Source organism: Leptonotus elevatus, chromosome 3, assembly GCF_054856555.1.
Source record: "Leptonotus elevatus isolate MCC_2025b chromosome 3, RoL_Lele_1.0, whole genome shotgun sequence".
Classification (NCBI taxonomy): Eukaryota; Metazoa; Chordata; class Actinopteri; order Syngnathiformes; family Syngnathidae; genus Leptonotus; species Leptonotus elevatus.
Window position 1 is genome coordinate 14,161,598 of NC_141241.1, and position 13,372 is coordinate 14,174,969.

The 13,372-nt window shown below is 39.3% G+C and overlaps 1 protein-coding gene across 1 annotated transcript; it reads left to right on the forward strand.

The window, feature by feature from the left end:
* The first annotated feature begins 5,792 nt into the window (after nt 1–5,792).
* eif3m (eukaryotic translation initiation factor 3, subunit M) lies at nt 5,793–9,646 on the forward strand. The gene is made up of 11 exons (XM_086071279.1): nt 5,793–5,906; nt 6,314–6,446; nt 6,554–6,692; nt 6,924–7,047; nt 7,119–7,213; nt 7,850–7,933; nt 8,018–8,117; nt 8,330–8,411; nt 8,766–8,909; nt 9,077–9,137; nt 9,419–9,646. Exons 1-11 carry the CDS (start codon nt 5,865–5,867, stop codon nt 9,540–9,542), a joined length of 1,128 nt encoding a protein of 375 aa, XP_085927405.1. The 5' UTR covers nt 5,793–5,864; the 3' UTR covers nt 9,543–9,646.
* Nucleotides 9,647–13,372: the final 3,726 nt, after the last annotated feature.

Genomic DNA, 13,372 nt, shown 5'->3' on the forward strand with positions numbered 1-13,372 from the left:
GAGTTACAGTGCATGCTATTGGTCAGTGCATTTCCTACCTTTACTATTGTAATGACTAGAAAAGCTGATAGAAACCTGCAACGGTTACCGTATATCCCCTAAAAGTCGCACATCTAAAATTACAAATGTTGATCAAATTTATCTAATATGAGGTCTGGGTCCGGTCCATACACAAAGGTAACTCGTCCTGGAGCCAGGCCGAAATCCACCTTTTGAGGACCTCTCTGCTCTACATCATCAACTCGGATGAGATAGCCTCTATTGTTATCTGAAAAGTGAAAGGTCATGCAGTGCAACATGCCTCTAATTAGTATTACAGAGTCTTGGCATTTTTCGTTTCAAGCCAGACAAATTGGATGCTAACTGTTGTTTAAATATGTCATCTTAACACTTGTACAAGCCTGCGAGTGTGCGTAATATAAACACCGTTTGATGACAAGAGGTCACTCCATCACGGAGAGAAACGCCATCCTACCGCAATGACTCCATTTTTTTTTTTTTTCGGCTGCCATGAGGTTGAACGAGAGCACGCACATTCCACGCCGGGGGATGAACGACCCCAAAGTTGCCATGATTGATCACCGTGGTGCTGTCAGTGATATGAAGTTGAATGATACGGCTTGAGTGGAGGAGATTTTTGTTTTTTACTTCTTTTTTTTTGTGTGGAATCATAAAATTCTAGCTGAATGCCTGACATGAATTGACCATTAATTGCACTGCATTGTAGATGATTCTGATCATAACTCTGCTTGACTGAATATGTGGAGCAGATAATTAATCACAAGGACTTAGAAGCTATCAGCTAAATAACATAGATAGGTGTCAGAATAATAGAAGGTCGTAGGTTCAAGACAAGTCAGAGATGGAAAAGAGGCACATCTCAAAAGTTAGCTGTATGCAAGCCACCCAATGCTTCAGAAAATCTTGTGTTTTCAGTTCAGTGGATTCATTCTACAAGGCTGTGTTGCCTGTTCTTTGATTTTTGGAGTGCCTCTATGAGACTTTCCTTCCAAGCAACAACCCACACATTTTCATAAAGTTTATAATTAACTCATTCACTGCCATTGACGACTATAGACGTAAAAAAAAATCATGTGAACTATTTCTATTAGTTTAACATTTTGTTTCATTTAATTTCATTTTTTATTAAACCTAGATATTTTTTTATTGTACATTTATAAGAGATATCAAATTATCAAACGATTAATTACGACTAAACGCCCCCTTTTTTTTAATTAGGCCCTTCAGGCGAATACATTTTTTTATTGTAATCAATCACATGACTTCACTAGTTAACTAACGATTAATCACAAACTTTATATCTGTTCTAAATTTACAACAACAAAAATCGAGGTTTTCATACTCTTGCTAGCAAATGTGGGAAAAAAATTAAACCAATAGAAATAGTTTAAATGAATTTTTGGCGTCTATAGCCGTCAATGACAGTGAATGAGTTAAGGATGTTACATTTTGCTTTTTTCCCACAGATGTGCTGTATGAATGTTAATAATGTTCACTTCTTATTTAGTGATTACCCAGGAAGGCACCAATTATGACTATATTCCGTTATTTCCAAAAGAACAAAACCAAGGTGGTTCAGCATCTCGGAACAGATTGTATTCATCCATGGGGGTTGCTCCCCACTGTGGAATGTTTTGTTTTTATATAACATGACTTGGGCTGATTCAGATTAAAAACGACCAGCTGTTCCCAAACTGTCAATGGTCATAATCACATGTTGTCATCTATTTCTATTCATCATCAAACAAACAAAATGTGTGTTGGTTGCAATAAATTCATGCCTGTTGTTTTCATTGGGTCTTTGTCATCATTTGTCTGATCAAATAATTATGACATCCTCATTTTATTACATTCACAAACAAATCCAACAATAAAGAGTATTTCTTTTGGCGTAAATGAGAAACATAAAAAAATCATTACAAATGAATAAATGAGTCCTCTGCAGTAAAAGCATCTTCAACTGTATTTGTTTGTTGGTTTTGTGAAACGGCGTGCAAGGAATGGGGGACTCCGCTTATAAGTAATTAACAAGCAATCAACCTCACCTTGGGAAGCCCAAAGCAAGTCAAGCAATGCATCCTGACAAGGTCACTGACTGATAGATGAGTCTGAGCGAGGGGGATTTTTCAGAGCCGGTGAAGGCAGGCAGAACTGTGGGAAGCAGACAATTAGTGGGTGGAAGGTAGGCGGCCATGTTGGACGATGACCATGAAGCTGCTTTACATGGATACTCACCCTTTGGCCGGCAGACAGCGATAGGGGCCGCACCTGGGCTCAACCGACTCTTAATATGCAGTCATTTATCTTGTAGGAGGCCGAGTGGGCAATATGCCATAAACATAAAAAGAATCACCGCTACAGAGGCGCTATTTGGTATTCCACGGGAGTTGCAGCAGCCCCTCGCGTACCCCTTTCACCGCCATGCTTTGGTGAGCTACGCGCCTGTCTGATGTTGATTTTGATGTTGTTTTAATTAAAAAGTCAAAACACACAGACAGCGCATTTTTTGTGACACATTATAACATTTCTATGCCATGATTGTGGTATATGAAACCAGTTTATCGATGAAATGAGGCCTGTTAGAAAAGTTCCAGGACTGATATATCACAAAGTCATTTCAAACTATCCAAACTACATATTTTTTTTATTTCAGTGTGGGTCAGATGATCAACCAGCAATTCTACAAAGAGGTCCTGCAGCATTTGCTTGTGGAGGTCACAGCTCGCGGCTGCTACACCATGACAACGCGCCTGAGCATCTGACAGTTTATTATGCTATTAGCATTAGCATATTAGCATATTAGCTAGCCTTGCCACTAATAGTGAAAATCAGTGCGCAATTGCCGCCAATCCCCCTGAGATTTTTTTTTTAATAATTGAAGATTTCATAAAATTGTCCTACATGACACTCCTCAACTCACTTCAACATAGTGCCTTGACGCCAAGATGGCGCCAAAGCAATATTTTTAATACTTTATTCACTGTATATTATTAAGCTGTTTGAGCATGATGTCGATATATAGACCAGAGAAAGCAAATTACAGGTGTGAAAGCAGGCAGGGAATTAATTTTGGTGGCTTCTTTTTACAAAGCAAATAGTTGCTATAGTCCGAATCCATTTAACATATTAAAGATGTATTCTGTGGCAACATAGTTTCACAATCACAATTTTACGATCAAATGGGAAACTGACATCATCACGAAGACTGCGTGACATGCCAAATGACAAATACTCTTCCACTGAATTGTACTTAAATATTTCACCAGACATAAAAATACTGAAAACATGGGGCTGCTGCAAATGTCAATCAGCCCTCTGAGGACTGCACAGGTCATGTTTTATCATGGTAAAAGTTTAGTTATACATTAAAAACATATCAGGGAAACTGCAGTAGTCTCTCTTTTTTTTTTTATATTCCAATTTATTTCCCAATGGGAATGTAAAGTCACAGAAGCGTGACTAATTATAAAAATGAAAGGGAGAGCAACAGGAGTGTAGTTTACATGATACAAATGACAGGAGACAGCATTCTTTAGTGATGTGAAACAGGATCTATTGGATGCCCTTTCATTCTGCTATTGAATCACTACTCTGTAATACCTGTAAATATAAAATTCTAATTTTTCTCCAATAAAAGATTGTATATGCATCTTGATATATTTTAAAGTGCAACAATTAGATTCGGTTCGATGCACTCGCATCTTTTAAATCAAAATCCATTTTAAGAAATAATTTGATGTATACTAGTATGTAGGTATATGCTAGCTACTCTAAGAAGGGCACAGATGAACCTGGAAAATACATGCAGTTTGTTAAAAAAATTAAAAAAAATTAATGTAGGAGAATTTTGGGCCGTGGCACCTCAAAATATTGTTTTCCAATAAGAACACACGGGATTACAGTTTTTCTTTTGCTAGTTGGTTTTGTATATGAGGATAAATCGCCAAGTGTGCAGGTGTGGGCCAACTCATTGACCCCCACACCCCCAACCCCCGACCCCCCCCCCCCCCTTCCCTTGCCCTGCGATTGTCCAGCTCAGTCACCTTTGGCCCTATCTTACATTGCTGCTTACGAGCACCTCAAGCTTGTTGCACAGCACCTTCGTTTAGCAGGTGAAGAGCTAACTCTGGACAAGTGCTTTGACCTTGACCTTTCTTTGGATTTTTGTGGCTTTTGTAACAATTGTTTGGGGGGGGGGGGGGGCATCCAGCCTCAGCAAAGTGAGTAAGAGCAGAAGGACGTGAAGAAGACAACAATAGCAAAGTAGTTATGAGTAGCAGTTCTTTTCTTTTCAACTAGGAATGCTATATAGTGACTGTTGTTTTTACCCTTTGCTAACAATGAACTTATGTTTGCACTTGTGTGCATGTTAAGAATGCTAGAATATAACTTAAAACACTCTATAGGATTAATAAAGGTTTGATGACCGTTTAGTTCTATTTCCAATTGAAAAAGCAGTTGTAATACAAACGACTATAACCATAAAAAAAAATCCACCAAACATATTGAAAACACTAACGTAGTTTTTTCAACAGACTGACTAAATGATACTGTATTCAAGGTAATACCGCAACAGCAGAAGACCCCCCCCCCCCAAAAAAGAGTCTCATGTGCACCTGGAAGGTTCAAAGTCAGGGTGAAAAAAACCTGTTCAGGACTTGAAATACGCCAGACACTTGACAAGAGTTGTTAATCAGATAATGAAAAGCGCAGAGTTACACTAGCACACTTGTGGAAAAGTATCTATAAATTATTTGCTGTGACAGCATACAAGGGCAACAGAGAGTGAGGCTGGGATTCAGTACCAGGCACTTGCCTTCCCAACAAGATGACGCATCGCGCGAGCATGATGGTGAAATACTCCATCAGCCATTTCCCCTCTTTTTTTTTATAGACTAACTGTAATGAGTTCATTTCCTTAACTGTAACTACAACGAGAAATATGTGGCAAGAAGTCTTTCAGGGAATGAAGACTTCGCGTGAAGTACCTCAGTAGCCTAGGAGTCCTAAAAATACCTTAATTTCTGCGACAAACGACGTGAGAGCAATGCAAGTGAAAACAACTTCTGTATCTTCACTCTGGGACTGAAGCCTGTGCAAAACCTTTTAGATGTTTGTAACACGACTCCATAGTTTTGAGGGTGAACTCTTGCACTACTTACCCTTTTCACCCTACTCACTTCCATCACCCTGTGACCCGCCATTGTAGCAATAGACAGGATCGGGCTTGGTACAGAGGCACAACACGTGTGCCCACAGGTCAGTGAGGCTACGGTGGAGGGTGTTTGCCCTCTGACACGGATGGTGTTTCCGGGTTGGACGGGCCTGTGATGGTGGTCCACGCAGATGGGCTGAAGCTCCATCAGATAACCTCTTTCAGGGATCAGTTTCACCTCAGTAACTCTCATCCAAGTCATCCAGGGTTAATCTCCCAGAGAGAGTAGATGGATATCTGGAGAGGAGAGGATGAAAGATGGAGATGCAGTGTGGAAGTCTGGGTGACATCAAATTTAAGAGGTTGTCTGACCTTTGAGGCTAAGGCTACATTAGCTGAAGCTATCCAGCAGAGATATGCGGGGATTTAGCCATAAATTTCGAAGGGTGAAATTAAGTGGAAACAATTCGCTGTCATAAAAGTGGGACATAATTTAAAACACTTGTGAAACGCCAAGGCTGAAAGAGAAAGGCACGATTATGACTATTTCAAAAAAGAGCACTGTCGCTTTAAGAAAATGACCCGGAAGTAAAAACACCTCACCGGCACCTTTTCCTTTTCTTTTCCGGTTTGGTCTGCCCTGGTGGGAGCGTGTATCTCGTCACCGAGCCGCACAAAAACAGCAAAAATGAGCGTCCCGGCATTCATCGATATAACGGAAGACGACCAGGTATCACCTCATGTTCCTTTATTTAATTTTTTTATCTTATTCTCTTGTTGCTGACCTCGAGAATAACTAACAATGAGCCGCAAAGGTTAGCAATGTAGCTAAAATAAGCTATGCTACATCGGTGCAAATTGATGGGTAGATTCGCGTGGAGCATAATAAAGAAGCGCAGACTCTTAAAAATGTCTGTTGGTGCATTATCATTCTGTCGGATTGACTTTACAAGCGTTGCTACTTGTCGTTCTATCGTAGTTTTGTCAAGCTCTGTCACGTATATCAACAAAACATATGACAGATGTTTTCGCACTGCGACTTGATTAAAAGCGCCACTCATGAGTTAACAACACAATGTAAACACTTCATGCAAATATCAGTCTTTAATTTAATGTTTGCACATGTCTTTTTCAAAGGCATCCGAGTTGAGAGCCTACATCAAGTCCAAAGGAGCCGAAATCTCCGAGGAGAACTCTGAAGGTGGACTTCACGTAGACCTGGCTCAGATCATTGAGGCTTGTGATGTGTGTCTCAAAGATGACGATAAAGGTCAAATACCCTCAACAATTTCTGTTTAGACAAAACTGTTGCAAATGAGCCTCACCAAGCAGTAAGTAACATGCATAATCACACAATCGCTCTGTATTCCTGCACAGATGTAGAGAGCGTGATGAACAGCATCGTATCGCTGCTGTTAATCTTGGACGCAGAGAAGCAAGAAGCTCTCATTGAGAGTCTGTGTGAGAAATTGGTCAAGTTCCGTGAAGGAGAGAGACCTTCCCTCAGGATGCAGTTGTGAGTCTTTTTCTGACCTTTTTGCTCACTGAAATGACACACTCGTGTTCAAAGCGGCTACCTAAAAGGGTACGGCAATAACGAAATAAAGTTTGAAGTGATGGGATTGAAAGTGTTAGTGGAATACCAACAATGGCATTTTCTAGAGCAGAAGACACTGTGGATTACAATGGAATACACTGAATTAATGTAAGGAAGGGCACTGCAACAAGTAATTTTTGGGTGTTCTAGGCTGAGTAACCTGTTCCATGGCATGGATGAGAATGCTCCAGTCAGGTACACAGTCTTATGCAGCCTCATCAAGGTGGCGGCCGCTTGCAACGCCATCACCTTCATCCCCACGGACCTCGACCAGGTACGTTCGGTATGACTTTTCGATATCTTTGCTATCTCGTTAAAACTGATTCTCTTCATCCTGTCAATTAGGTGGCCAAGTGGATTGTCGATTGGAACCTGAATATGGAGAAGAAGCACACTCTTTTGAGGCTGGTATATGAAGCACTCGTGGACTGCAAAAAAAGGTAACTACATATTTAGTCATAAATATGAGGGTAATTCAGTCAGTCCATATGAACTCATTCACTGCCATTGACGGGCATAGACGTCAAAAATTAATTTGAACTATTTCTATTAATTACATTCTTCTCTCCACTTTTGTTAACAAGAGTATGAAAACCTAGGGAACAAAATTGGTGTACATTTAGAACAGATATAACATTTGTGATTAATCGTGAGTTAACTATTGAAACGAAGCGATTAATTAAAATTTTTACAAATTGTATTGCCTGACGCAATAAAAAAACGCAAAGTAATTGTGAAAATAGGGGCATCAGGTGATTAAAATTTGTAATCGTAATTAATTGCATGACTTCAGTAGTTAACTCACGATTAATCACAAATGTTATATCTGTTCTAAATGTACAATAAAAAATTCTAGGTTTTTATTCTCTTGTTAACAAAAGTGGGGGGGGAAATGTTAAACTCATAAAAATAGTTCAAATGAATTTTTGACGTCTATACCCGTCAATGGCAGTGAATGAGGTAAATCTGCTGAGTTTTCATTAGGTACGTTTCCACAATCTAAAGATGCATTTGACACTAAACACTGTCAATGAGGTGTTTACTATAAAACCTAGACTCTGAATTTGATTTGGCAGTGAGGCAGCAGCCAAAGTGATGGTGGAGTTGTTGGGAAGTTACACAGAAGACAATGCGTCTCAAGCACGCGTTGACGCCCACAGGTAAACGTGCAGCGCTTGCCCCCGGCGGTCCCGTTCATCTTCATTACACGTCGTCCACATTGATCTCCCTCTATGCCGTTTTAGATGCATTGTCCGTGCTCTAAAAGATCCCAACACCTTCCTGTTTGACCACCTGCTCACTCTCAAACCCGTGCGCTTCTTGGAGGGAGAGCTCATTCATGACGTGAGTGTCGAGATGTGCAATAATGTGAATGCTGTGGAATTGATTGAGAAGATGCCGTGTGTCCCGATGACCTTTCAAATGTAGTGTGTAGCCTTCCTCAAACATGTCCCGTTTAAGTGAACTTTGATCGTATACCCGAGACGATAAATAATACGCTTGACCTGAGTTTAGCTCCATTTAACTAGTTTCAACTTCTTCTGCTTCTTTTACAGCTGCTAACTATATTTGTAAGTGCAAAGCTTGCGGCCTACGTCAAGTTTTACCAGACTAACAAAGACTTCATCGATTCTCTGGGTAAGTACATTTGCAACATTGTGACTTACTCACACGCACTAGAACTATGAACAATACGGACAGGAGTATCTACAACTACTCAGACTAACATTAACTGGGCTGATTCCGAGATTGACACAGAAGAGGAATGTGCGTGTGTCAGCAGTATGGCTGTCCCTCGCTGCTAAAGGATCAGTAGTAAATACACATGGCGGGACGGACTCCCCAAACATACGACATGTCGTGGTGTTGATGAGTGGAATCCCTAACCGTCTTGCTCTTCAGTATAAAAGCAATCATGACTTGGGAAAGTCCCCGAGTGAAGAGCAATTGAACTGCGACGGCTTAATGTTTCCTGCGCGTCGCTCCCCACAGGCCTGTCCCACGAGCAAAACATGGCCAAGATGCGTCTGCTCACGTTCTTGGGCATGGCGGTGGAATTCAAGGAGATCTCCTTTGACACCATGCAACAGGAGCTGCTGATTGGAGAAGAGGATGTCGAAGCTTTTGTCATTGATGGTAAAGGGACCTGCACTTGGGCCACTATGATGCGTCTCAGAACATATTGAATACCATGTTTTGTTTTGACTTCGTTGTTGTTTTCTCTTGAAATGTTATTCAAGTATAACAAGTGTTGATTTTTTCTCAAAAATATCTTCTTCTTTTCTTTTTCTTTTATCTTTAAGCTGTTCGGACAAAGATGGTGTACTGCAAAATCGACCAGACACAGCAAAAGGTTGTTGTCAGGTAATTATCTTTTTCTTTTTTCTTTTTTTGGGCTAGTAATTGTGTTTTCTCACCTGAGCTAATCCGACAGAGTTCAACTTAAACCAAAACTGCCAGAGGGGAATTTATCGCAGGGAAATCTGCAATACGTGCAAATTTGAAATTTAGAAAAACGCGAATGCAGTACAAATATCTGTATGAAAAACGCTTCTAAAACAATGAAATAAGCAGTATTGGGGGCTTATTGTGCTAAACGTGTATAGAATCTGACTGCAAATGTTCTCCGTCGTCCTCCGCATCAGCACAAGCACATACCGCACCTTCGGCAAGCAGCAGTGGCAGCAGCTGTTTGACAGCCTCTCCTCCTGGAAAGCCAACCTAGCCACCGTCAAGACCAGCCTGCAAACTCTGTCACCTTCTGCCTAGTTCCGCCTTCACCCCATCCGTCAACTGCTGACCCTCGGATTCCTTCTTTTACAACCGCTCCCTCGGCTTTTATACACAGCCAATAAAAGAACAGTGGAGATCAATGCAATTGTCTTTTCTTAAGTGTTGATATTGTACAGATTTATTTTGAATAATTGTCTTTCCAAATGGGCAGCGTCGTCGCCATTTTAAGTGTGACTGTTTAGGGGGTGGCTCGTCCACAAGTATCTTTCAACATCTGGTTTCAGTAAAAGGACAACATGCCAGTATTAGATGAGCTGTGACTTGCGTTGAGAAATTGGCTGTAATCATGAGGTCACCTGTCGGGGAACCACGCGAGAAGTGTCAGCGCTAATGCGAACGGCGATGAACCCGCCGCGCTGAGGTCGGCATCGCGTATTACTGTGTTAGCAACACTTGCCGCTTGTGGGGGATGATTCACGGGGTTGCTAGGCAACGTCCAACTGTGGTCAGCGTGACTCACTGTTTGATTTTATCTTGCAACAAATATGTTCTCACACTCTGGTCTGAAGCGTTTAGGATGTAAACTCTGTGGAACACCAAAAGTCAAATGCCACCAAAGTACTGTATGTGCTGAGCCGTGATTGGTCACTACACCTGAGCTACTGTGATGTAATTTTTGAAAATGTGGCAAAATGGCAGCCTCCTAGCTGAGATGGATAAACACTGGTGGATTTTGCTGCTTAAAACTCGTATTCCACAAACACAATATTAATCGGAAGGCTGTGTTAAGACTTTTGGGGGCATATTATTGTAACGAAAATTTTGGGCTGCATTGACTAGCAACTATATTTAAGTCGGGAGTTGGCAAAGTATGACATTCCTTCTTTAATTCACCCATGTTTAGTAAATCCCGCAATATTTGTTGCAATAATTCAGCTTCCCCCCCCCCCCCATAAATAATTAAAATATAAATAAATATATATAGTTTTATTATATTTATTGTTTTTTTTTTTATTATTTATTCTTATTTATTAATATATCATTTTAATTATTTGATTTGTTGTAAATAAAATTACTAAATTTTGGATACATTTGACATGTTTATTGAATAAGGTAGTTCATTAAAACTACATTGATTGAAAATAATACAATTTAAAAATATATATAGATATAAGCTATTTCACTGTAATCTGCGGGTGACGTATCACTCTGTAAACACTTTCCTGCTCACTCTATTTAAAGGGATACTAGACTCATTGAGTCATTTTCAGCAGTAAAAAGTTATCCAGAATTAATTTGATAACTTCATTATTTTTTTATGTAGCCTACAATAATGCCTTTAAAAAGAAATGTTCCCACTTATTTTTCTCACAGGGTTTGGTCAGCAAACTGAGCCATGATTGGTCATTATTTGTTTCATACAACACTTTCTCAAGCACACATCGTCGCACGAAGAGAAACTGCCGTGCGACCACGTTAATGGAATATTTGTAAATCTTGTATCTTGGCAGGAATATGCTCTGTTTTGGTCTGGCTACTGCTCCATCTCACTTGCCTCTAATTTGTCTCATTCAATGTTTCTTCATGTGAGAAGTCCCAGATGTAAATACTGGGGTCATTTTATCTGCTGTAAGCGCTACGACCTTATCGTTATCTAAGTCAGATATTGGTGCTACTGCATTGTTAAATCATGAAAAGCTTCACAAAACAGCAGCCCTCGCTGTGTGTGAACTATTAGAGAATTTGATGCATACCTCAGCGCGAGATTGTTATTTCTCATTGGGGTTACAATATTGTAGTAAGTGACAGACACGGTTTGACATCAGACAGCAGATAAAGTCTGGAATTCATCATTTTCTTGTGCCCTTTTCCCAGTGTCAACATTCCTCTGGGTAAATCCCGAGACTCGACACAATCCAGATACCTCGCCAAGTACAAGACAAGAGAGGAGTTCTCATTGTCCCTTCAATTAGCCAGATAAAGTCCAATTACATCATATCTGCTTTACATAAACATTGGCCACAAGCCCTCGAGTCTCGCGGGTAGATATTTGCCTGTGTGAAACCTATCAACCTATTTTACACAGAGGTCCAGCCAATAAGCATTAGTCAAAAGAAGATACAGCGTACGATTTGTCTGACTTTTCTTTTTAACACAGAGCCAATGGAATGAGGATATTGTCACAACTTTGTGAAATTTTACAAAGCAATGCAGAGAAGAGGCAGTAAAAGAGGCCAAAATGTAGATGCCAGGCGCTAAAGTAGGGCAAGTATATATTGAACGAGTTGTTCCACCATAGGCATGTTGCACACTTGAGAATTGTGTATTTCTTGCACGTTTTTTTCCCTCCCAAATCTGCGTGTTTATTTCTCTAAAATATGTGATTTTTTTTTCCTTGCGAATTTGCCACTTTAGAACGTCACAAATATGTAACTTTAATTCTCGTCAATTTGTGGAGGGTTTTGTTTGTGTGCAAATTTGCCACTTTATAATGTTGCATATATTAGAGTTTTTTTTTCTCAGAATAACACCCCCCCCCCCCCAAAAAAAACCCAAATCTGTATATTGTATGTTTATTTTACCACCAAATCTGCTGACCACTTGACTCCGTCAAAGAAAACTAATCACAGATGTCTCCTCTTCAGTCAAAAATAACGCTGGTTAAGGCCATTCTACAATGTTTTCCCCATACAAGGCCTGTGCACAGAAGTACGGTCCCTGGCCAGTCCCTGCGAGAGGTTGAGTGCCTTTAAAAGAAGCCTATAGATCCCAAAGATAGCATTGTATTACAGATGTCATTTGTGCCGAGCCATTAGGGGTGATGGCATAGCTCTCGCATTGTAAAAGCTTCCAATAGATTGATGCAATTCAAATGTTTAGGCAAAATATTGCGTTTAAAGGGTTATTAAAAGAAGACAGGCCTTTAAATTCCACTGGAGCCTATTACATGATCTAACTATAGTGGTGATTCTCAAAGTGTATAAGTATGTAAAGCCTGTTTAAAGTTTTTTTTTTTTATCCACTGCAGTTCAGTTTTATTTAACTTTAATACGGTAACGTAAAATCACCTGCTTGTTTTTCTAGAATTGTATTTGATTTTTGTTTGACTCTTACAGTCAATACATTTTACTTGAATCATTATTAAACAACAAGTTTTTTTCCAGTGTTAATGTTTAAACTGTGCATAATGTCTTACTAAATAAAATGTATAAATGCACGGCAGAATTAGCTTTAAAATACTTTTTTCTCTTAAGCAAAGTGTCTTTCACATTTTTTTGATTGCATATTTATTTAAAACCAACTCAAAAATATTAATTTAAGCTGCCTTGAACACTGGAAAAATAGTATTTGTTCCCAGGGGCATGCGCCATAAAATTTGACTTAATAATAATTTAAAATCCTATTGAAATGTTACTTTTTCTTTTTTTTCATATTTGTGTTACAGGTACTCCTTATCATAATTATCCTTTATTTTCTTATATATATTTATTATCTAATTATTATATAATAATAAATATTATATTTCTTATATAATAATAATAATGAGTTAAACTTAAGTTCACTCATTTATTTTTGTTTATCGGATGATATTTCAACTTTGAGTTTGGGGGTTAAAGTCGGCACCACGGTCCTGTTACCTCAATTGTTTTTTGATATTATGTTTTCACTTTTAAAATATATTTTTTTATTTAATTTTTTAAATCACTCTAAATGTAATTTAATTTGTAGACAGTTCGATATGAAATGTGGAAACGCAACAAAAAAAAGAAAAAAATAATCCTGAGGATCTGCCGCCATCTAGCGTCTGTTTGCGCGCATATCACGCATCGTGTCATCCAGGTAAAGTGATCGATTGGTCGAGCCTG

Coding starts and splice junctions, on each gene's coding strand:
- eif3m (XM_086071279.1), top strand. CDS start 5,865: ATGAGCGTCCCGGCATTCATCGATATAACGGAAGACGACCAG. Junction 5,907..6,313: donor ATATAACGGAAGACGACCAG/GTATCACCTCAT, acceptor TCTTTTTCAAAG/GCATCCGAGTTGAGAGCCTA. Junction 9,138..9,418: donor CAGCAAAAGGTTGTTGTCAG/GTAATTATCTTT, acceptor CCTCCGCATCAG/CACAAGCACATACCGCACCT.